This window comes from Gopherus flavomarginatus, chromosome 1 (genome assembly GCF_025201925.1).
Source record: "Gopherus flavomarginatus isolate rGopFla2 chromosome 1, rGopFla2.mat.asm, whole genome shotgun sequence".
NCBI lineage: Eukaryota > Metazoa > Chordata > Testudines > Testudinidae > Gopherus > Gopherus flavomarginatus.
This window is the reverse complement of record NC_066617.1, coordinates 250,194,704-250,219,711: the sequence shown is the minus strand read 5'-3', so window position 1 is coordinate 250,219,711 and position 25,008 is coordinate 250,194,704. Positions and strand designations below refer to the sequence as shown.

General features: G+C 43.8%; 1 protein-coding gene across 1 annotated transcript; it reads left to right on the top strand.

Moving 5' to 3' along the window:
• The first annotated feature begins 13,650 nt into the window (after positions 1 to 13,650).
• LOC127043525 (lysozyme g-like) lies at positions 13,651 to 22,756 on the top strand. The gene is made up of 4 exons (XM_050937402.1): positions 13,651 to 13,699; positions 15,610 to 15,836; positions 16,115 to 16,253; positions 22,611 to 22,756. Exons 1-4 carry the CDS (start codon positions 13,651 to 13,653, stop codon positions 22,754 to 22,756), a joined length of 561 nt encoding a protein of 186 aa, XP_050793359.1.
• The last annotated feature ends 2,252 nt before the right edge of the window (positions 22,757 to 25,008 follow it).

Genomic DNA, 25,008 nt, shown 5'->3' with positions numbered 1-25,008 from the left:
CTGTCCCCACAGGTTGGAGATGTTATTTTCCAGGTAGATGGGTATGTTTTTGCAATTGTGGATAAATACGGGCTAGCCTCCCGATTTAATACTGAAGGCCAATGTTCTGACCAAGCATCTCTTATAAAATCCATTAACATTATTAACTGAGTATTTTGAATACTTACACGCACTTCTCCCCATGTTAATCTTCTGAAGCCATCCCCCACCCATTTCACGAGGTCCCCTGCCCAATGAGTTAACTGCAACTTTACCGCTGTGCGCCACCCTGTAGCAACTGCCGATAGTTGCTATGTCATTAATTCATTAATTTGTTGTTGAAATCTCACATTTTGGCTTACTAATTGTTTGGTTACCCGCTCATCCCCCAGATCCATGTACCCAGCATCGTGTTCCCGGCTGCCCACAAACCCCTTTTCAACGACGATTCCAGGTGTGTCCCCTCACCCACCAACTGAATTGCTGTTTCAATCCTTTTATGTACATACTACAATTAGGATTAATTTGGTCCACCCACCATTCCTCGGAGCATACCACCCATGTAATAGAGTGAAAGGATACATTAAGAAGTGCTGCTGCACCTGCTCACACAATGGCTTCCATACATTTGTTCGTCGATGAATATTCTTGGCTCCAGGCTGTGGCCACTTTAAATTTGGATTCTTCTGACTTGGCATCCATATCACCAATAGGGTTACATTCTATAAAATGGTTAACTCATCATACACCCAGTGAAAGGGGATTTTACACCCAATGTAATATGTACATAACAATCACACCTGCAGGGATTATCTTCCATGGAAGTACTATTGTGGTTACATATGGTAACATCACACCCTAAATGTGGGACCGTATTTTCCCAAGAGGGTTCATTTGCTGCAGGAGACCAGACGGTTATATTCTTTGGACCCTCTGTAACAAACCACATAGCTGAGTAACTGTGTTTTCCACTATCATTAATCATGGCCGCACCCAGGGAGTACCATGCAATATTTCCTGATAAATTTGATATTCTCCATTGGGTTGTGATTCCCCTATCTAATCTATAAACCATATACTGACACTGCCAAATTCCTGTTGGAGTATTAGTGGGACATCTTTCTATGGGGAGTTTTTCACAGTCTTCATTAGCTTTATTACCACAAGTTGCATGAGTAGCCATTCATGTGTTTCCTCCTTTTGACACTTCACATCGTGGGAGATGACTAGAATTTGTAAATGTGACAATTGTGATTAGCACTAATAATTGTTTCATTCAGGGCCAGGGAATTTTCATGATTTTCTTCTTTTTGAATTAACCTGAAATACATACATAACAAAATTTACACATCCTCTTTCCAACATCCTGTTTGTACCTTTTTATTTGTGTGCAGTGAATCCACTCCTGTCCTCCATTCTCTGTACCCAATAATAGCAGACTGAGCCCTAACTGGTCAAGGACAAGAGAGGGGCCCTTCCATTTAGAAGCTGGGAATGGATGGTGGTGACCTGGATTCTTGTACATCACTAGATCTCCCACCATGGGTAGATCACGCTCCCCGAGCACGTCATACCCTGCTTTGACTCTCCTTGCTGCTCCTTGCTCGTCTCAGCAGGCCACTGCTTGCTGTACCTGTTTTACATGGTCGATTAAAGTTAAAATCCATTCTTGTGTTAAGCCGTGTGTAGTGACTTCCCCAGGTACTGGGATAAATAGATTTTCCAACCATTCCATGGGCCTTCCCATGAGAGCCTCATATGGAAAAAATCCTGTGCCCTTTGATTCTCGGGCCCTTATTCTCATTAAGCCAAAGGGCAGTAACTGTGACCAGTTTTTTCCCTCCCATTTCCACTCCCTTTCTTAGCTCATTTTTAATGGTGAGGTTCATGTGTTTCATCTGCCCCACAGCCTGTGGGTGATAAGCAATATGGAACAATTATGTGACTCCAGTGAGGGCTGATAGCATCCTTAACAGATCTGACCCGAAAGCAGCTCCTTGGTCTGAGTCAATCACGTTGGGGACCCCACAGCGAATGAATACCTCATTTACCAGTATTTCAGCAGTTACCAGGACAGTTTGATACTTTGTGAGGAAAGCTTCCACCCACCTGCTGAAAGCATCCACTACTACCAACATGAATTGGTTTTTTCTGTGATCTGGTGGTAGGGGTCCTGTGTAGTCAATTTGTATTCTTTCCCAAGGTCCCCTTGGAGCTTGTCTCATTAATTCTCCCCTTAGCACTGTGTGAGGTGGGTTGTACCTGGTACAGTCCAAACAACGTTCCAGATGTGATTTTAAATCAGCTGTCATTCCTGGCCACCAGAACAATCTTTTTAAAGTTCCTAGTGCCTCCTCAAACCCGGGGTGTCCCCTGCCATGCTCCCACACACCCAGCTTAAGAAAGCCGTCCAGCTTCCCTGAGGGCACACCCTTACTCAGGGCCGTCCATAGCTATTCTGGGGCCCTCCGCAGCCCCTCCGTGAGGGTGTGGTGTGGGACCCCAGGCTCCGCGGGGGCGGGGGGGCTGGCTTGGGGGGCAGAGGGGAACCACCCCCAGCACTCACCAGTGGCACAGCTGGGACTGGGTCCCTTCACTTCCCACTGCCAATGAGTGCAGGCCCAGCCCTGCTGCAACCCTCAGGGGCAGGAAGGGGCAGAGCTGGGGTGAAGCAGGAGAAGGAAGAGGCGGGGGGGGTAGAGCATGGCGGAGGCTTTGGGGAAGGGGTGGAGTGGGGGCAGGGCTGGGGTGGAGCAGGAGTGGGAAGAAGCAGGGCAGGGGCCAGAGCAGTACACAGCTGCGCAGGGCACCAGGGAATTTGGTGCCCCAAGTTTCCTGGTGCTCTAAGCAGCTGCATACTTTGCATATGGGTAAGGACAGCCCTGGCCTTACTGGTCCCTCAGCTGTTAAGACACACCAAATCCCTTCCATTAGTTCTACCTTTGGCACATGCCTGTCCCCAAGTTCCATGATGCCTGCCAGTCCTGGGTCAGATTCTTCCAACTCTCAAATTCATCCTCCCCGATCTGTATCCACCCCACTTCTTGTTATCAATGCTACAGGCACACTGTCTTCTGGCTCCTAGGACAAGTGGGGTGCCTCTGTTGCAGCCCGCTTGGCCTCTGCATCAGCCTGATTATTCCCTTTGCTTAGGGGTCCTATTTTCTTTTGTGCCTTTACCACATTGAGCCATGTAAAACAGCTCCTCCACTCGCTTCCACCAGTTAGCGTGCTTGATTGTGGAGCCGTCTGTTGCCCCGAAATGATTATCCACCCACCATCTCAGCATTAATGTGGCCCCACGAAATACATAATCTGAATCTACCACCACCCAATATTCTGGCTCAAGTTTGGGATCCACTCCATTTAGAGCTGTTCACAAGGCTGCCGGTTCTGCTTTCTGAGCTGACCTTGCTTCTAGTGAGAAACCAATGGTGCTGACTATCTCATTTTCTTTGATTCCCACAACAGCTAAGCCTGCAGCTTTCTGTCCCCCCCGGTACCTACAACTTCCATCTAAAAACCATACCAGTGTCCCCTCCTTTACCTGATTGGGGTTTTACCTGGCCTGGCTTCATGTTGGTGTGGGGTGCTAGGCAGATGTAATCCGGCTACCCAGACTATGGGTTCCTTTAACACTTCTGCTTTAATGTTTTCTGCTTGTAGAGCCTCAACCATTTGGCAATACTTGTCCCTGTAAGATAATATGCATGTTTAGCAGCCGCAGGGGGTCATGATGAGATTGAACTATTACCTTCTGCATTCCAGTGAGGTATTTGAATTTCCCTATCCCCCAGTAGGTGCACAACAGCACCTTTTCACACCATCCATACTTCAGTTCCACAGCACTCAAAAGTCGAGAGGCAAAGGCCACAGGTTTGTTCTTTGCTCCATATTCCTGTGTTAACGCATAACCAATGATAGTGTCAGATACCAAAGGGTACAGATAAAAGAGTTTCTCCCCATCTGGGGAGGCCAGCACTGGAGCACTGTCCACGTTTTCCTTTAGTACTCTCACTGCCTCAGTACACTCTTCTGACCACGCTCAAATTGAGGCTCAGGTTAGGTCATATAGAAGCTGGGCTATTTCTGCATAATTGGCCACAAAATCCCTGAAAAATCCAGTTAGACCCAGAAAACTTTGCAAGCTTTTAACATTCGTAGGCAGTGGCAGGGACTGGATCAATTGCACCCGTCTCTTATTGATTTCCCTTCTCATCTGGGACACTTCCACTCCTAAGTAGGTCATTCTTGTCTGTCCCATCTGAGCCTTTTGCCCATTGACCTTCAACCCAGCTCTTGCCAAAGCTTGCAGGACCTGCTCGGTTAGTTTCCTGTCTTCCTCCTCTACCAGTCGTCTACATATTGTATGCACCTTGCTGAATCCACTCCCTCCAGAGCCTGTCTCAGTATCTGTGAAAAATTGCAGGAGAGTCTCAGTATCCCTGGGGTAGGACTGTCCAGCAGAATTGTCTGCCCTCCCATGTGAATGCAATTTTATACTGACACAAGGTAGCTAGTGGCAGAGACCAAAACCCATTAGCTAGGTCCAAAACAGTGAAAATTTGTTTGGGGTCCAATATGGGCTAGCACTTCAGGGTATGCTGCCACTACTGAGGCTGGTGAATTGGCCAGAGCATTTAGTGCCCTGTAATACACAGTGTGGCGCCAGGTACCCTTTGGCTTTCTCCCTGGCCACACAGCAGCATTACAAGGGGATGCGACCACTCTAATCAATCCCCTCTGTTCCAATTCCCCAGTAGTTGCCCCCACCTCTGCCAATGCCTCCCGAGGAATAGGATATTGTTTCTGTGCAGGAGAGTCCCCTCCTTCTAGCAGTATCTCCATGGTGCCCCTACCACAATCCAGGTTGTCCTTAGCCTACAGAGGAATGTGTTCCCACCCTGCCGGGGGTGGTGGGAGGGCATGTGCCGCTTTAATGATCATAGTGGCTATCCCCATAGGAATGGTATAGCCCTAACCATCCTGCGTCTGCCCCAGTAAACACACTCGTTTGGCTAAATCCAGTACAAGTCTTAGTTTGTGTGAATCTCCTGCCTCCAACAGATTAAGCATATCATTACAACCCCACATAATCTCCCCTTCCCTCCAGATTCCTTTGATCTGTCACCACCTCAGAGTTAACTGTGTCTCTCCTCCCGTTGCCCCTACAATTGCCAGAGTTCCTTCTGAGGGTCTCCCCTGCCCCCATGTAGTTAAGCTGATGGCTGCTCCAGTGTGTATCAAAAAATCCCTCATGGGACTCCCTTTGATTGCGCTTGGAGCGTGGGGTGACCAGATGCGTCATGTCCTAAACTGAGAACATGGACAGGATGCCTCCCAGGGTGCCCCTAAGTCGCAGAAGCCACCTCTGTCCCTCTCACTGGTTTACAGGGGGACCAGGGGTCCTGGCACTGAACACATTCCTGTCTTCAAGCAAAATTGTGTGCCTGGCATTTCAGGCAGTCCCAGGCCCCAGACCTCTGGGGTCACTTTCCCCCAATCTGGTAAGATCCTGGGTAGTCAGTTTAGCCTTCAGTCTCTGGATCTGTTGCTCTATAGCTTCCCAATCGTCCCTGACTGACCCCCCAAAGCCACGACCTCTCCCTCTACATCCTCCCCTCTGGACTGAACAACTCCTTTCCACCATGTACTGATTCTCTGCAGTAATAACATGGACTGGCTTTCCCTGCGATGCATCTGCCTCCACACACCTGCCTGTTCCAGAAACTAAGGTAGCTGATTGGGAGCAAGTTCAGGATGCTGCAACCTTAAATGCCCCAGAAACTGCAGATCGCTCAGCTCCAACCATTTCTCCAGCAATTCTACACCCCTACCCTGCTCCACACCCCCACCAGGTCCTGGTGCCCCTGTCTGGAGTATCACCTATGGACTGTCCAGGGGATCCACCCAGCACCGTGCCATGCCTGTATGCAATTAAGTGTATCCCGCCCTGTTTCCCCAGGGATTCACTTCATCTTAGTCATCCTCATAGTACGAGAGGACACCCCAAACAACTGTTTTGCCACCTGTCCAGGGATTAGAAATGGGTGTGCCAGTCCTGCCACATTGATTCCCAAGGTGCCCCATCCCAAAAGACAATGCCATATGATCACCTGGTCCTCACGAGTTAGACCCTCCATCTTCCTGCTCACCTCCACTAGCCACAGCACAAACTGATCCCAATCATCCCAGGGTACCTTTCCCAAACGGCCCAATATTGCCTCCCTGTCCTTCAGGGACAAGAGGCAGATTTCTGCCTGTTCTACTACTTGTGGGGCATGGTCCCCCCACCCTGCAACTGGGGCCACTATTTCTGCCTCCTGCAGTTCCTCCTGAGTAGCCTCTTTCACAGGGGCTGTAACTGTGGATCACCAGCTTACAATGCCCACTGGCAGTGGTGGGTACAGTGTATTTTCAGGGTAGGGTGGTGGAGGTGTCTCCTTCAGTTCCATTAGCGGGGGTCCCCAAGTTCATTGCCCCCATGTTTACATTGATACAATTCCTCCTCTAAGGGCTGGTCCACACTGGGGGGGGGGAAATCGATCTTAGATACGCAACTTCAGCTACGTGAATAACGTAGCTGAAGTCGAATATCTAAGATCGGATTACTCACCCGTCCACCCCGCACGGGATCGATGTTCGCAGCTCTCCGTGTCGATTCCGGAACTCCGTTGGGGTTGATGGAGTTCCGGAATCGATATAAGCGCGCTGGGGGATCGATATATCGCGTCTAGATTAGACGCGATATATCAATCCCCGAGCAATTGATTTTAACCCGCCGATACGGCGGGTAGTCTGGACGTGGCCTCAGTCTCCTCCCCTCCCAAGCAGTTCATCCCTCTCTCGCCACATTGCCTCACAAGACTTCTCTGTCCATGCAGCATCCCATGCCTTCAAATCCGCTACCTCTACCACTAACACAGATTTTTCTGTTAAAATCTGTTGCTGATCCACAGTCCTCTCCAAATCCTTAATGTGTTGAAGGAGGTCGGCTTCCCTTTTTACCCAGCATGCCATCCCAGCACACAAACCTTGTAATACCATTCTCTTTTTCCTGCACTCCCAAAACCTCCGCCATCTCCTCAATCTCATCCCAGGTGGACCCCTACACCTGGTACAGGCCCTGATTATTCCTTATCCATTTGTTCAAAAAATCCATTACCCCAGCTTGCCAGAACCCGCAACTACCATCACGAAAGTTCGCCATGCACCCTCCAAGCAGCTGTGCAGACTGTTCGGGGGAGGGAGGGGATTTACAGGCTGCCACTCACCTATCCGATGCGATGTATCCAAGTCAGCAGTAGAAGTGCCTACACCATAGAAAGCTCAAATGAAAATATACTCTCACAGGGGAGGATTTATACATTTAAAAACCCAAATGAATGGGACAAATACATTTTAAAAAGATTTAAACAATTTTATAATTTTAAAATAACTTGAGCGAATACAAAATTAGCAAGGAACCAAAAATAACCCACTATGTCTCAAATGGTATTGAAAATACACACAGAAATTTTCTCTATTCCTCCCTTGAAAAAGTTCCTTCTCACAATTTTCCCTACAGTTAGGAATGAAGGTTGGGGTTGGTGGAGAAAAAGTCATTACTGCTACTTTCAATTTTCCTCTACCCCTGTAAGTATGGCAGTCATGAAAGTTGATGGAGAAAAACAGTCTTCAGAGCAATATAACCTGCACTAAGCCCTGCATCCTCTGAGGAACTGGGAGGAACTACAATTCTGTATTATTGCATATTCAAATAGTGTGTAAAGTGACTACATAGGTGTGAGAATTTTTTTAAGGTGAACCTCATTCTGAACTCAGATATACATCTGCTTCTTCTGTTCTTTCATCAGACAAGTCTGGCAGGCCTTTCTCCTTTCCAGGGTCTGTTGTGCTTACTTTGAGGTAAAGTGGTGCTGCTCTATCTGTGTTATGAGCCCTGCAGTTTAAAGAAAGCTTCTCTAGGAATTCGAGATTATTCTTAGGAGGTTTCAGATCTTTCCCACTTCTGAAGCTTTCTCCACCTGCCCCAGTGGAAATGTTATCCAGAGCGCCCACTCTTAAAAAGTAAACTAAACTAAAAAAGATGAGAAGGCTGTCATAGCTCAGTCAAATGCGGCTGCTGCTGCTTCTTTACAGCTATGTCCCAACTAACTGCCTTTTGCATTTATGAACCTCTTCACCTGCCCAGCATTAAAAATGAGATTAGGGAAATGAGGATTTCATATGCCCTAGCCTGAAGGAATATTTGAACATCCAAATTTCTCTCCAGAGCAGCATTCTGATACCATCTCAGGTCCTACCTTGTTCTTTAAGAGGCTTTTTTATTTTTTCATTGGATGTGGGTGGGCTAATGAAATATCTGTTTAGCTGAGAGCCTATCCCAGAATACTATTATAGTCCAATGAACTCCAATTTCTGCAATAGTCTGGAATTATCTGCAGATTCACTTTCATTAATTTATCTCAGCTCTGGAGCTGATAACAAAAGTTTAAAGCAATAAGTATAATCTAAATAGAGCTGGCCAGAATATACCTTCGAAGAAGCACTCTGCTTCAGTTGGGTGGATTTTATTGCAAGCATGCCTATGTTTACAGATGTCCAAGACTAGGCTGGTAAAGGTGAGACAGCCAGTAAAGCTATTACTTTGAAAAAGCCCACACAGAGCAACCTCTAGATGGTACTATTGTTGCAGGACTCTACTCCTGAGACTTTCTACCCTGAATTATGATTGCTGCTAACTGACTTTTCTCAAGTGTTTTTTTAGAATGTTTTAACTAAGCTATTTCATGGCCCGATGGCTTGCAATAAATAGGTGCTTTCCCTAGAACTACATGTGCATGAAAATCAGATTCTTGTAAAACACACAAGAGAAATAAGCTCCCTCCCAGTCTTTCCTCCTTATTAATTACATGTTAATTATATAGTGTGCTGTCCTAGAAAAAAATTGAGATTATTTCCTTTATGCGGTTTCCAAAGTGTGGACAATCTTTTAAATGTAACATTTATAATAATGCTTTGTATCTTTCATCTAAGCATGACAAAGTTCTTAGACATACCATTAATTAATAATATAACCTTGCAGTGACATATGCTGCAGTTCTGTCATTTAAAACACAACATAAGGTCATGTGGTAATTACATGTTCGCTAATGACAAACTATTACTTGCTACAGCTGCAACACATGCTCTGTAATATAATTCAGGGCATATTACTTAGTAAACTGATGATTTGTAAATGAGTGTTTCCTCTTTGGCCATATAACCGCAGAAATAGTAAATTCAAGAACACAATCTGAGCAACGTGCCACAAAAACATTAATATTTTCTTGACTGTTTTTAAATATAGAAACTAGTACATGACGCAAAGCATTTTCTGGCCTATTTTATTGCTTATATTGATTTTTTCACATGAATACATAAAATTATAGTACATGATTCAATGTTGTCTTTCATTAGGAACAGAACACTTGGCATATGTGAAAACAAAGATACTATGTGCCCAGTGGCCTTCAAATCTGTGAATCTGAGTATGCACCACAAATTGCTTAACCAAGTCTGTACACACTCAGATTCTCACTTGTCTCTAGGAGCTAGGCCCTGGTTGACACTTGACCTTAAAAACCTCTCTAGTGACTGTTCCACTCCATATCTAGACATCATAATATTCTTTCTATCACATGAGCTGATAAAATGTTTATGCTCACCTGGTGGCATGACCGGTCTGCTCTCACTAGACTGTTTACCAAAATTAGATGCTCCCAGGCTTAAAAGAGCCACAAATGGCAGTTCCTTGAAAGGAAGATCACACCTGGGGGCTCCCCTTACATTGTGCTCTCTATACAGAGGCCTAGTTGCTTGCAACCCCACCTCCTCATTGTTTTTGAGGATGTCCCCATCTCCCGATGCCAGACTGTTCTCCCCATGCCTATTCCAAGGGAAGGCAGGGTCGCAAGCAGCAGCAGCACTACAAGAAAAGCTCTTGCTTCCTTTGTTGCTATCACTGGGCTGGGCCTCCCTTTAGTCTGAGACCTGAAATACACTAATAAATATTAGATTTGCAGATTTATTAGCAGTGATTCTATATTTGCTTCCAGATCACTGATAGAGATATCGAATAGTCCTGGGCCCAGAACTGATCGCAGTGGAACCCTATAGACACACCTCTATCTGATAATGATTCCCCATTGACAACTACTTTTTTAGACCTATTAGTGAGCTAGTTTTTAATCAATGTAACATATACTTTATTGATCTTGAATCATGCTAGCTTTTTAATCATGATATCATGCAGTACTAAGTCAAATGTCTTTCAAAAGTCGAAGTTCATTACACCTAAGCAGCAAAGAGTCCTGTGGCACCTTATAGACTAACAGCCATATTGGAGCATGAGCTTTCATGGGTGAATACCCACAGTTACCTTTATCAACCAAACTTGCAATTTCCTTGCAGAATGAAATCAAGTTTGTTTGACAAGAGTTATTTTCCATCAAACCATGTTTATTGGTATTAATTATATTTCTATTCTTTAATTTCTTGTTAATTGGATCCCGTATCAGCTTTTCCATTATTTTTTCCTGGGATTGATGTCACGCTAACTGATTTGTGTAGTTAGCCGGGTCATCCCACTTGCCCTTTCTGAATTTTGACACAACATTAGCACTCTTCCAGTCTTCTGGAATTTCCCCCAATGTTCCAAGATTTATTGAAAAGTAACATCAGTGGGCCAGAGACCTTCTTAGCCGTGTGGTCTAGCAGGAAAATAATAGCATTCTGATTCAATTGTGGCCTCTCCTACTGACTCACTGCTATACTTCGTGCAAGTCACTTATTTTGCATCAGCTGTGTAAAAAGGATATAATATTATGTACTTCACTGGCTTATTCTGGGGCTTAATAAAATAATAAAGGGAAGTGCTTTAAGAGCCTTGGATGAAAGGCATTATATGAGTTCAAAGCATTACTATTATTATAGTTTTTTAACTTTACAGGAAATGTCATCACACTAGGTAGAACTCAACATTCCCAAAGCCAGAGGGTGGGGCACCTTAGTATATATAAAGCTCTTTAAGTGATTGGTCTTGCAGTACAAGGCAGACTGAAGACAGGTGAGTCTGAACTCATTCATGTTGTACTCCCTCGGAGCAGGAGGAATCCTCAATTTTATTTATAGTGACGTTCTCTTTGTAGTAATCTAGTCATTGTGTGTCTGTTTAAGGATAATGAAGCAACTGATGGACTTCTAAAATGATTTATATAAAAGGAATCTTTGAGGAAAAAAATAAGATATGTTAAAAGTAACTATATGACCAATTCCTGTTCATGGAAAAAAGCAATGATATGTACCAAAAAGTCTCCTAATTATTGGTCTGCTCTATGAAAATGTTTGCTACTGATTTAATGGGTACAGGGACAGACTATAATGGTCTGATCCTTCAAATACTATCAAGTACAGGGTGTATTATGCTGAAGTCCATGTAATAGTAAGTCCAGACCTAAGTAGTAAGTGTGTGCTAGACTGGGTAAAAAGTCAATGAGCCTGTCTTTGGATGTGGTTTGAGTCAAATTTGCCATTTGTGTGGGTGAACTTTTACTTAGTAACATTGGAAACTTTCTTGAATTCTTCATGTTTGCAGAGTTTGATTAATTTTCAGACTGTCTTGGGTGCCTGAGAAGAACCATCCCCATGCTTCTAACACTGATGTTTCTGGGCCTTGCTGCCCTTGTTGGTGAGTTTGGGGGTTATTTCTGTTTCACTAGTCAAAAGCAACGCTGGCAAGAGATTATTGTAGGGCTGAGAGAATGCAATCAGATCTGAGTTGTCCTATTATATAGAGCTGTAAAATCTATCATATGGGTAACTCATCTTTTGGGTGTGAGGTTTCTTGCATTCCACGTAAGCCTATTAAACTATAAATGCTAAAGTATAGGTTAGACAGCAGAATAGGATCACAAAAACAACTTACGTTAATTCTTAGCTAAGATCATAAATGCAGTTGGTTGTCTGATGGGTTCAGTTAATTCCCCACTTTCTAGAAAGTAGAACAATTTGGCAAGGCCCAAGCTAGCGAATCATTGTTTTTCCTTCAAAATATCACTGTGTCACAGATAGACACAGGATCCATTGCCAATAGGAGATGGGCAGTCTTCCATTCTCACTGGAGATAAATTCTCAGAGGATGGGGCGGGGGGAAGCAGTAGATGTGGTATACCTTGACTTTAGTATACCTTGATGTGGTACACCTTGATACTGTCTCGCATGACCTTCTCATAAACAAACTAGGGACATGCAACCTAGATGGAGCTACTATAAGGTGGGTGCAAAACTGGGTGGAAAACTGTTCCCAGAGAGTAGTTGTCAGTGGTTCACAGTCATGCTGGAAAGGCATAATGATTGGAGTCCCGCAGGGATCAGTTCTGGGTCCGGTTCTATTCAATATCTTCATCAATGATTTAGGTAATGGTATAGTGAGTACACTTATAAAGTTTGCAGATGACACCAAGCTGGGTTGCAAGTGCTTTGGAGGATAGGATTAAAATTCAAAATGATCTGGACAAACTGGAGAAATGGTCTGAAGTAAATAGGATGAAATTCAATAAGGACAAATGCAAAGTACTCCACTTAGGAAGGAAAGATCAGTTGCACACATACAAAATGGGAAATGACTGCCTAGGAAGGAGTACTGCAGAAAGGGATCTGGGGGTCATGGTAGACCACAAGCTAAATATGAGTTAACAGTGTAACGCTGTTGCAAAAAATATGAACATAATTCTGGGACATATTAGCAGGAGTGTTGTAAGCAAGACATGAGAAGTAATTCTTCCGCTCTACTCTGCGCTGATTAGGCCTCAACTGGAGTATTGTGTCCAGTTCTGGGAGCCACATTTCAGGAAAGATGTGGACAAATTGGAGAAAGTCCAGAGAAGAGCAACAAAAATGATTAAAGGTCTAGAAAACATGACCTATGAGGGAAGATTGAAAAAATTGGGTTTGTTTAGTCTGGAAAAGAGAAGACTGAGGGAGGACATGATAACAGTTTTCAAGTATGTAAAAGGTTGTTACAAGGAGGAAGGAGAAGAAAAAAAATTGTCTTAACCTCTGAGGATAGGACAAGAAGCAATGGGTTTAAATTGGAGCAAGAGAGGTTTAGGTTGGACATTAGGAAAAAATTCCTAACTGTCAGGGTGGTTAAGCATTGGAATAAATTGCCTAGGGACGTTGTGGAATCTCCATCATTGGAGATTTTTAAGAGCAAGTTAGATAAACACCTGTCAGGGATAGTCTAGATAATACTTAGTCCTGCCATGAGTGCTGGGGACTGGAGTAGATGCTCTTTCATAGTCCCTTCCAGTCCTATGATTCTATGATACTCAGCTGATAAAAATTGTCCTGGCTTTACTGACTTCAATATGTAATATTAGAAAAAGGCAATTAATGGATATTAGATTTTGTTGAAGGTGCCATTGATGCTGATGCTGCTAATAGTGCTATTAATATGAATTAGTATAATACAACAGAAATGTCAGTGTGGAGATGTTCTTTCTGCATAAGTTTAATTCATGCTTGCAACAGTCTGAGCAATACAGTCTTAAGATCTTATTTTTAATATCTCTCTTTAACTTTTTAGCTCCTTCTGTAAGTTATGGATGTTATGGTGATTTACGTACTATGGAAACCCCTGTGATTTCCTGCGGAGCTGTACAAACCCCATCTTGTGGTAGGTATCATTCACTGCTTGATTGGCTGCACTTCAGTGCAGACACTTCTGTTTGTGCTCAGAAATACAGAGCTAATTGGAGGGTAGACAGTGATACTGAGTCTGCAAAACAAGGCAAGGAGAAGTGCCAAGTGTTAAGGCCTACTGTTTTCAAATGGCAGCCTGTCTTAGCTCTATCTTCTGTATTTGTCTCTGAGGAACCCCCTTTAAGGTCCCACATTTATAGCAATCAGCCTCTGAACAAAGAGAAGCAGACATGATCCCTTTCCGGGCAACACTGCTTCTTAATCAGCTAGGCTTTTAATGGCATTATCGCCACACAGGTGCTGAGCATGCACTTTCCTCCGCTCTCCCAGACCCCTCCTCAACTGGGAAACAAGACACCTGGAATCCAACTTGAGTCTTGACATGCTGAACAAACTGGCCAGTTGTGACATGCCAAATACATATTTTATAGGCTCAAATCAAAGGAGGGTGACTCTGGAGCTGGGGCAATCCTACTCCTCCTTTGAGTGCCCCAACTTGGGAATTCTCTCCCAATTTCCTTTACATTTTTTTGAGGAGATTAAGTTTTGTAGATAAGAAATCTTTTCACTTGCACTCCTGCTTGGAAAAGAAGATGTGTTAGAGAATGAAAAGGAAATATCAGCATTTTATTGCAACATGTAGAAAACATCCAATATTTTGCTATGGGTGAAATCCTAGCTCCAATGAGAGTCCATGGCAAAAGTCCCATTGACTTCAATGGAGCCAGTATTTCTCCTTAAGTAATATCTTGAAGATCTGAAGATAAACTTGGAAGATTAAGACTGAAGTGCATTGGGTGGTGGGCCCTATTAAAAGCCAGTCAGGTTTCAAGGGGGAGGTTCCCTCTCTTTGCTTTCATTCTGTTTCCCATTCATGATCTAACTACACTACCATCAGGCTGGGTAGGTACTTGGAAAGGAGGCCTACACGGAACATCATGGAAGGAAAGTGATTCAGCAGATAGCACTCTTCCTTCAGAGTCAGTAATGATCCAGTGATCCAGAGCGTATAAAGAGGCTGGAGGTAACTTTTGGGGGATGAGATGTAAAACAGAGTTCCCTTCCACATTTAATCATGAGAGATCCTAGAGAACTTTTGTATGAAGTTTTGTATGCTAAACTCCTTGTCTTGATCAAACTCCAAATTGGATAAATCCATTTTGTAAACCTAAGTTCCCCTTTGCAATTTTGATTGGATACAGTATTCTCCACTTTCTGTCCGGTGTTGTTACCTTATGCTCTTAAACAATTACTTCACTTCTGAACAGAGGTGGCTGTATTTTACTGATGTGTGAAGTGATTCCTCTATGTAGTGTAAATTCATAAAATGGGGCTGAAAACTGCTACATAGTGTAAGTTATGTTAAATACATATGTTATCAACTGTTTTAAAATTTGCTTGCTGGGGGATTTAAGTGTTAATGTAGCTTTCTGTGTTGCTTTTTTAAAATACAAATCATTTAACATATTTATCGTCATGTGTTTCTCTTTCTCATAAATTTATGGATAGTTTTTCAAAAGTACTCTAGTACCGGTGACCCGTAGGTGCTTAGTATCTCTGAAAATCAGGGTTGTCAAATTTTTATTGAAAGGAAGGTCTGAAAAAAGGCTGGATCGGAAAATGTTAAGGAGGAAAGAGATATCAAAGGCTTCCTAAGAATTACAGGGGCTCCCCCCAACCCTTTTGTTACTGATTCAGAGAGATATAAAGATATATAGTTATTGCTTTCTGGATTTCAAAAACTATCAACCATATTCAGAAATCAATAGGATTGCATTGGCTTTTCAGATATATTGATCCACATTAAATGGCTGCATTTTTCTAATCAGCAAATGATTGCTTTGGAATTTATCTGTAAAGTGATTTTTTTAAAATTACATGCAGAAACCACATTCACCTTTGCATTTGCTACAGGGGTTCATGCTGCAGAAAAGTTTGCTGAAATAGACATAGTACGTCTACAGAGATACAAAGTCCCTATTATGAGAGTTGCCAGAAATCTGTGCATAGATCCAGCACTCATTGCTGCAATCATATCTGTGGAGAGTCGTGTTGGAGCTACTCTAGTCGATGGCTGGAACCGTGAAAGAACCCAATATGGCTTGATGCAGGTACAGAAGGAAGACCAGGAAAAATAAAAATCCCAAGTACTGAAATAGAAATATTATGCACTAAGGCTTTACTTTAGCAAATTACTTTATATGTTCGGGACAGCACTTACGTACATACTTAAGTCTATTCCTGTTCAGGAAAACACCAGTGCATGTTCTTGAATGTCGTCCTGAATAAGGATACGTCCTTGAATTGGGGGCTAAAAATATAAAGAACAGAAAACAAAAGTGGTGTTTTTGTTTCTAAGGAAACTGAATTTTTTGTCTAAATCTTCTAGGTTCATACACACCACAATTCGATTCCTGGAGCTTGGGATAGCGAAGATCATATAACTCAAGGTGCAACTATTCTAGTTAGAGGAATTAAGGCATTACAGACAAAGTACCCTACCTGGTCATCGCAACAATATCTCAGAGGTACAGTATGTGCTGTAAAGTTAAAGGGACACTATCAAGATAAAACATTATATATTAAAAAGTCGCTGTCATTACATTATTAAGATTTTAATAGCTGATATTTTTAAAGCTGAAATTAATTTACCAGTTGGATTTACTTTTCACTGTGCTTTTTTGTTGACAGTTTTGTTTTGGGCTATATTTTCTGGTTCTCATGCACTGTACAATGCTATTGTGCTGGGGCTCCCAAGGCTGTAGTAGCAGCAAAGAATCCTGTGGCACCTTATAGACTAACAGACGTTTTGGAGCATGAGCTTTCGTGGGTGAATACCCACTTCCTCAGATGCATGTAATGGAAATATCCAGGGGCAGGTATATATGTGTGTGCTAGCAAGCAAGCTAGAGATAACGAGGTCAGTTCAATCAGGGAGGATGAGGCCCTCTTCTAGCAGTTGAGGTGTGAAAACCAAGAGAGGAGAAACTGGTTCTGTAATTGGCAAGCCATTCACAGTCTTTGTTCAATCCTGAGCTGATGGTGTCAAATTTGCAGATGAACTGAAGCTCAGCAGTTTCTCTTTGAAGTCTGGTCCTGAAGTTTTTTTGCTGCAGGATGGCCACCTTAAGGTCTGCTATAGTGTGGCCAGGGAGGTTGAAGTGCTCTCCTACAGGTTTTTGTATATTGCCATTCCTAATGTCTGATTTGTGTCCATTTATCCTTTTCCGTAGAGACTGTCCAGTTTGGCCGATGTACATAGCAGAGGGGCATTGCTGGCATATGATGGCGTATATTACATTGGTGGATGTGCAGGTGAATGAACCAGTGATGGTGTGGCTGATCTGGTTAGGTCCTGTGATGGTGTCGCTGGTGTAGATATGTGGGCAGAGTTGGCATCGAGGTTTGTTGCATGGATTGGTTCCTGAGCTAGAGTTATTATGGTGTGGTGTGCAGTTACTGGTGAGAATATGTTTCAGGTTGGCAGGTTGTCTGTGGGCAAGGATTGGCCTGCCACCCAAGGCCTGTGAAAGTGTGGGATCATTGTCCAGGATGGGTTGTAGATCCTTGATGATGCGTTGAAGGGGTTTTAGCTGGGGGCTGTATGTGATGGCCAGTGGAGTCCTGTTGGTTTCTCTCTTGGGTTTGTCTTGCAGTAGGAGGCTTCTGGGTACACGTCTGGCTCTGTTGATCTGTTTCCTTATTTCCTCGTGCGGGTATTGTAGTTTTGAGAATGCTTGGTGGAGATTTTGTAGGTGTTGGTCTCTGTCTGAGGGGTCAGAGCAGATGCGGTTGTACCTCAGTGCTTGGCTGTAGACAATGGATCGTGTGATGTGCCCGGGATGGAAGCTGGAGGCATGAAGGTAGGCATAGCGGTCGGTGGGTTTTCGATATAGGGTGGTGTTAATGCGACCATCACTTATTTGCACCGTGGTGTCAAGAAAGTGGACCTCCCGTGTAGATTGGTCCAGGCTGAGGTTGATGGTGGGGTGGAAGCTGTTGAAATCATGGTGGAATTTTTCCAGAGTCTCCTTCCCATGGGCCCAGATGATGAAGATGTCATCAATGTAGCGTAGATAGAGAAGGGGTGTGAGTGGACGAGAGCTGAGGAAGCGTTGTTCCAGGTCGGCCATGAAGATATTGGCATATTGTGGGGCCATGCGGGTGCCCATAGCAGTGCCACTGATCTGGAGATATATATTGTCATCAAATTTGAAATAGTTGTGTGTAAGTATAAAGGCACAGAGCTCAGCAGCCAGTTGTGCTGTGGCATCATCAGGGATAGTGTTCCTGACAGCTTGTATTCCATCTGTGTGTGGGATGTTTGTGTAGAGAGCCTCTACATCCATGGTGGCTAGGATGGTGTTTTCTGGGAGGTCACCAATGCATTGTAGTTTCCTCAGGAAATCAGTGGTGTCGCGGAGATAGCTGGGAGTGCTAGTGGCATAGGGTCTGAGTAGAGAGTCCATATATCCAGACAGTCCTTCAGTGAGAGTGCCAATGCCCGAGATGATGGGGCGTCCAGGATTTCCGGGTTTGTGGATCTTGGGTAGTAGATAGAATAACCCTGGTCGGGGCTCTAGGGGTATGTTGATTTCTTCTGGTGTTAGTGTAGGGAGTGTCCTGAGTAGATGCTGTAGTTTCTTAGTGTATTCCTCAGTGGGATCTGAGGGAAGTGGCCTGTAGAATTTGGTATTGGAGAGTTGTCTGGCTGCCTCCTTTTGATAGTCAGACCTGTTCATGATGACAACGGCACCTCCTTTATCAGCCTCTTTGATGATAATGTCAGGGTGGTTTCTGAGGCTGTGGATGGCATTGCGTTCTGCACGACTTAGGTTGTGAGGCAAGCGATGTTGCTGTTCCACAATTTCTGCCTGTGCACGCCGGCGGAAGCATTCAATGTATAGGTCCAGGCTGTCATTTCGACCCTCAGGAGGAGTCCATGTGGAGTTCTTTTTCTTGTGCTGTTGGTGGGAGGGCACCCGTGTATCAGTGCACTGTTCAGTGTTGTCCTGGAAGTATTCTTTGAGTCGGAGACGGCGAAAGTAGGCTTCCAGATCGCCACAGAACTGTATCATGTTGGTGGGGGTGGCAGGGCAGAAAGAGAGTCCCCGAGATAGGACAGACTTTTCTTCTGGGCTGAGTGTGTAGTTGGATAGATTGACGATATTGCTGGGTGGGTTAGGGGTACCACTGTTGTGGCCCCATGTGGCAGGTAGGAGTTTAGACAGCTTACAGTCCTTTTTCCTTTGAAGAGAGGTGAAGTGAGTAAGGTAGATCTCCTGTCTAATTCTAGTGAAGTCCGTTTGTATAGAAGTTTGGTTATTAATGAGAGTCTCCAGGTTGGAGAGCTCTTTTTTGATGTTTTCCTGTTTGCTGTATAGGATGCTGATCAGGTGGTTCCTCAGTTTTTTTGATAGAGTATGGCATAATCTCTCACTGTGGTCTGTATAGTATGTAGATAGCAGTGGATTTTTTACCTTTAGTCCATTTGGTATGATGTCCATCCGTTTGCATTTGGAAAGGAAGATGATATCTGTCTGTATTTGTGCAAGTTTCTTCATGAGGTTGATGGATTTCCATTCCATACGGCTAAATGCAGTGCCTTGCATGGTGTCAAGTATCAGAGGGTAGCCGTGTTAGTCTGGATCTGTAAAAGCAGCAAAGAATCCTGTGGCACCTTATAGACTAACAGACGTTTTGGAGCATGAGCTTTCGTGGGTGAATACCCACTTCCTCAGATGCATGTAATGGAAATATCCAGGGGCAGGTATATATGTGTGTGCTAGCAAGCAAGCTAGAGATAACGAGGTCAGTTCAATCAGGGAGGATGAGGCCCTCTTCTAGCAGTTGAGGTGTGAAAACCAAGAGAGGAGAAACTGACACCATCAGCTCAGGATTGAACAAAGACTGTGAATGGCTTGCCAATTACAGAACCAGTTTCTCCTCTCTTGGTTTTCACACCTCAACTGCTAGAAGAGGGCCTCATCCTCCCTGATTGAACTGACCTCGTTATCTCTAGCTTGCTTGCTAGCACACACATATATACCTGCCCCTGGATATTTCCATTACATGCATCTGAGGAAGTGGGTATTCACCCACGAAAGCTCATGCTCCAAAACGTCTGTTAGTCTATAAGGTGCCACAGGATTCTTTGCTGCTTTTACAGATCCAGACTAACACGGCTACCCTCTGATACTTGACACTATGCAAGGCTGTAGTAGACTGTTTACATGGAAACAAACATTTCCTTTTTATTGCCATTTAAATCTCTAGAACATTTCTATTCGTATTTAATCATAACACCCTTTCCTTAAAAATATGATTTATTATTTGTATTACAGTCCCGCATGGAGGCCTCAGTCAAGAAAGGGGCCCCACTGTGCCAGGCACAGCACAAAAACAACCCCAACAAACTTACAATCTAAAAAGACAAGCCAGAAGAGGGGAAGGAGGGAAAAGAGAGGCACAGAGCAGTGAAGTAACTTGCTCAATGTCTCAGAGCAGGCCAGTGACAAAGCCAGCAAAAGAACTTGACACTCAGTGCAGTGCCCTTGCCAGTGGAGCACAGAGCCTCCACCAAAATCCATAACCTACATTTGGATCCTAAAATACTTGACAGCTTTCCTGTAGCACAGCTGAGTGGGAAACTAGAACACTTTGGGGGCTGACTAGCTGATCGTGGGATTCTGGGATTCTGCCATGGCATGGCAGGTTGGCTTGGGGAGGACAGAGAAAGTTATGCATGACTAACTCATTTCAGGATTGGATGAAGAGTACCAGCTAGGGGTTTGATCTAGCTTCCACTGAACTGAATGACAATAATCCACTGACTTCTGTGGATGAAGGATCAGGCCTTAGCTGACCAGGATATGGCTGCACTTCAAAGAAAAAGTCACATCACTGAGTCTCAGAGCCCAGGTCAATTGACTTGGGCTTGCAAAATTCAGGGTGTGGGTCTAAAACCAGCAGATGTTCTCACTCGGGCTGTAGCCCGGCCTCCAAGACCCTCCCCACCTCGCCGAGTTTCAGAGACCAGGCTACAGCCTGAGCCAGAGTGTCTGCACTGCTATTTTTTGCTCTGTAGAGCAAGCCCCATGAGCCCCAATCAGTTGACCCAGGCTCTGAGGCTTGCTGCTGCAGGTTGTTTTTGTTTTGTTTGTTTGTTTGTTTGTTTGTTTTGCTGTGTAGACATACCCACTGAATCTGATACAAGGCAGTGGAAAAACCTCTCAATTTTGTTCAGAGGAACTGAATCAGGATTTAAGTCTCTCCTCATCTGGGAGGAGTGGTAGATACGCTGGAGGGTAGGGATAGGATACAGAGGGGCCTAGACAAATTAGAGGATTGGGCCAAAAGAAACCTGATGAGGTTCAGCAAGGACAAGTGCAGAGTCCTGTACTTAGGATGGAAAAATCCCATTCACTGTTACCGACTAGGGACCAAATGGCTAGGAAGCAGTTCTGCAGAAAAGGACCTAGGGGTTACAGTGGACGAGAAGCTGGGTATGAGTCAACAGTGAGCCCTTGTTACCAAGAAGTCTAATGGCATTTTGGGCTGTATAAGTAGGGGCATTGCCAGCAGATCGAGGAACGTGATCATTTCCCTCTATTTGACATCGGTGAGGCCTCATCTGAGTACTATGTCCAGTTTTAGGCCCCACACTACAAGAAGACTGTGGAAAAATTGGAAAGAGTCCACCGGAGGGCAACAAAAATGATTAGGGGGCTGGAGCACATGACTTATGAGCAGAGGCTGAGGGAACTGGGATTGTTTAGTCTGCAGAAGAGAAGAATGAGAGGAGATTTGATAGCTGCTTTCAACTACCTGAAAGGGGGTTCCAAAGAGGATGGATCTAGATTGTTCTCAGTGGTACTAGATGATAGAACAAGGAGTAATGGTCTCAAGTTGCAGTGGGGAAGGTTTAAGGTTGGATATTAGGAAAAATCTTTTCATGAGGAGGGTGGTGAAGCACTGGAATGGGTTACCTGGGAAGGTGGTGGAATCTCCTTCCTTAGAGGTTTTTAAGGTCAGGCTTGACAAAGCCCTGGCTGGGATGATTTAGTTGGGAATTGGTCCTGCTTTGAGCAGGGGGTTGGACTAGATGATCTCCTGAGGTCCCTTCCAACCCTGATATTCTGAGATTCTGTGATTCCGTCTGTCTTGGAAGTGAACTGATTGTTAAGTGGATTGGAGGAGTCATATGTTGCTGGGTAAGGGTCCTGGAACTGAAACAGGCTCAGATCCTTTTCTGGCTTGTCTTTTTAGATTGTAGACTCGAGGCTGTTTTTGTGCTGTGCCTGGCACAGTGGGGCCTCTTTCTTGATTGAGGCCTCCAAGAGGGAGTGTAATACAAATAATAAATCATATTTTTAAGGCAAGGGTTTTACATGACTAAACATGAAGAGAAATGTTCTTGTGATATATAAATGTCAATAAAAAGGAAAGGTGGTAGGGAGGTAGAAGACGTAGTTAAATTGTGAACACAAGACTAGTAGTGGGGGAGCTTGCAATGAACAAGTATGTCATCACTCTGGTTACTCCAGGTGTATGTTGCATCTTTTTACTTTATCCTTCACCTGTCTTTGCTTTTTTAGACTATAAATTTTTAAAGGTAAAGACCATGTTCCCATCTGCATTCAGAGAGCATCTAGCACATTTGGATGCTATTGCAATATAAATAATAAATAAACAAATAATAAGTTGTTTGCAAACTCCATGTTAAGAATCAAGTACTCTGTAAATGCAGCTACACAACAGCACGATGCATCATTTTCCAAAAGACTTTATAGGTTCGATTAGATGGATTTTTGCTGAAGCCACAGTTTCTGGCTGACATTTATTTGTTTTTAATTCTGTATTAACTACTTTGTGTCTCATTGCAGGTGGGATTTGTGCCTATCATCACAAGGTTAGGAATATCCAGGTCTATGACGGAACGGACAATTGCAATTCGAGCAATGATTATGTTAATAATGTTATTATTCGAGCCAAATATCTGCAGAAAAATGGATTCGGCATTTTATCGTAATACTGGCTTCAGCCTCTTTTCAGATAAATCATAATTCTCATTATTATCAACCTGATCGTGAGAGATGCTATACATCTGGAGAAAACAAATGTTTAATATAGTAATTATACAGTGATTGTAACCACAAAATAAATTGTTCCGGGGCTTTTCCCAACAATAGTGAAGCTGGAAACACCTGTAAATTAATTCCTCCTACAACTCCATCCAAGCACCTATTATCAGTTTCAACTTTTCCACTTGCTAGGGTTGCATGAACAAGTGTTACTATAGACCTAGGAGTTAATTAATCCCTTCTCTGGGATTCCAGTGGGTTGTGTGTGAGAGGAATGCAAGACCTCTTTGCCTTTATTGTGAAACAAAAACCCCACAGGCCTGCAAAGTCTTTACCTGTGGAGTGGGGAGGCCTCTTGCACATTCTCTTGTATAGAGATGAGTTTGGGGCTGCTCATGTATCATCTGGAGATGGGAACATGTGTGGGTCTCCCTCTGTATTTACTCCAGTACTTTCTTCATCCTAATGCCTCCCCTTCCCCAACAGGAAGAAAGAATTCTTCCTCTCCATGGGCTCCTTCCCTTTAGCTTATACCTGCTATTATGTAAACATAGTCAAGGGACTTTGCTCTGGGTTCTCAGCCCATATTGATGTCTTTGCTAGCTAACTGATCAATAGGCCAGTGAAGAATCCAACATGGCTTGGATGCTAGAGGACACACTGAGCACGCTCAGTATATCCTTTACGTTCATTCTCATGAGCCAGACTCCTTCCAGTGACAGGTTTAGTTAGCTATGTAAGGTCAAAATGAGTCTTACATGGCCCTGTCCAAAGGGGAATCTCTCTGGGTAGCCCAGGAGTCATGCACAACCTCTCTGGGTCACACAAGCCCAAAAGCAAGAGCCTCCCATTTAGTGAATTTCCTGTGAACTACATGACAGTGACACTGCTTGGTAGTACAATGCTAACATCTTTTTGGACTTAACATTGTTGCAGTTCAGTTGGTGCCTTCCAACTTTTAAACATGTGGCTGTTTCAATGTCTGCCTCACTATCATGAAAACAAAACCAAAGAAAAACTCTAGTAACCCCCATTTTTAATTGGAAAGTTCAAAGCTGTTGGTTTATGATTATTCTGTTTGAAAGTTTATTTTTCATTGTGGCTAGATTTGGATATGTAAATTGACTGACCAAATGAATAAAGGAAAATAGCATATTAAAATGTTTTTGGCAAATGAAACAAGACTCCAAAGAGGTCATCTTTTCAGGTTCATGAGCAAAGGTGGACAGCAAAAAATGATTTCAATTACCGAGCAATGGTCTAGAAATTAATTCCAAAATATATTTATGGTGGATACAACTCCTGACGTTTCTCTGAATTCAGGAGGCTTAGTATCCCCCATTAAACGTAAAGGATGTACAACCCTGCAGTGGAAATTATAGTGCTCTGTGTCTTGTCTGCACATTAGAACATGAAATGATATAGGGCTCCAACAAGTCATTTTTTTCCTCTTTTGCTTCAATAAGAAGAGGCAGCAATCCTTGTCCATAAATTACACCAATCACTCTTCATGTGTGTGAGCATAAGTTCTTAAACAAGGGTCCTTTAAGGTCTCCATAAAAGCAACATATCTTGATTTCCCCTCTAATAATAATAGCAATAATACAACAACAACAATAATATTCCCCTTTACTGAATGGTAGCAGATTTCAAAGCTGAACTGGTCCCTGAAAGGAAATCCTATGTTCCCTACTATCCTGTGCATCCACAACAGCAGCAGTTCTCAAACTGTGGGTCAAGATCCCCAAATGGCTCACAACTCCATTTTAATGGTGTCGTCCAGGGCTGGCGTTAGACTTACTGACTGAAGCTGAAACCCAAGGTGCCCTGCTACCCCTGCCTGGGGCTGAAGCCCTTGGGCTTTGACTTTAGCCCCTGCCTCCATCTGAGGTGGTGGGGCTTGAGGGGGCTCAGGCTTCAATCCCCCTTCCTGGGGTCATGTAGTAATTTTTGTTATCAGAAAGGAGTTGCGGAGCAATGAAGTTTGAGAACTGCTGTACTACAGTAGTTTAACTAGCACCAGCAGGGTTATAGCCCTGGGTCTGGCAGGTGACAAAGCGACCAATTAAGAAATTAATTTGTTGACCTTGCCACAGGGGCTGGGCTCTTTAAAGCACAGACCATAGCACTGACAAAGAAGAACTAGCCAGACAGCTCGCTATGATCTATGCATGAAAGCGCTACATGGGAGCTAAGGATT

Bases quoted from the DNA above. Each gene is read 5' to 3' on its own strand.
- LOC127043525 (XM_050937402.1), top strand. From the start codon at position 13,651: ATGGAAACCCCTGTGATTTCCTGCGGAGCTGTACAAACCCCATCTTGT. The intron at 13,700-15,609 runs GTAGGTATCATT...AATTACATGCAG, and splicing joins TGTACAAACCCCATCTTGTG to AAACCACATTCACCTTTGCA. The intron at 16,254-22,610 runs GTACAGTATGTG...GTCTCATTGCAG, and splicing joins ATCGCAACAATATCTCAGAG to GTGGGATTTGTGCCTATCAT.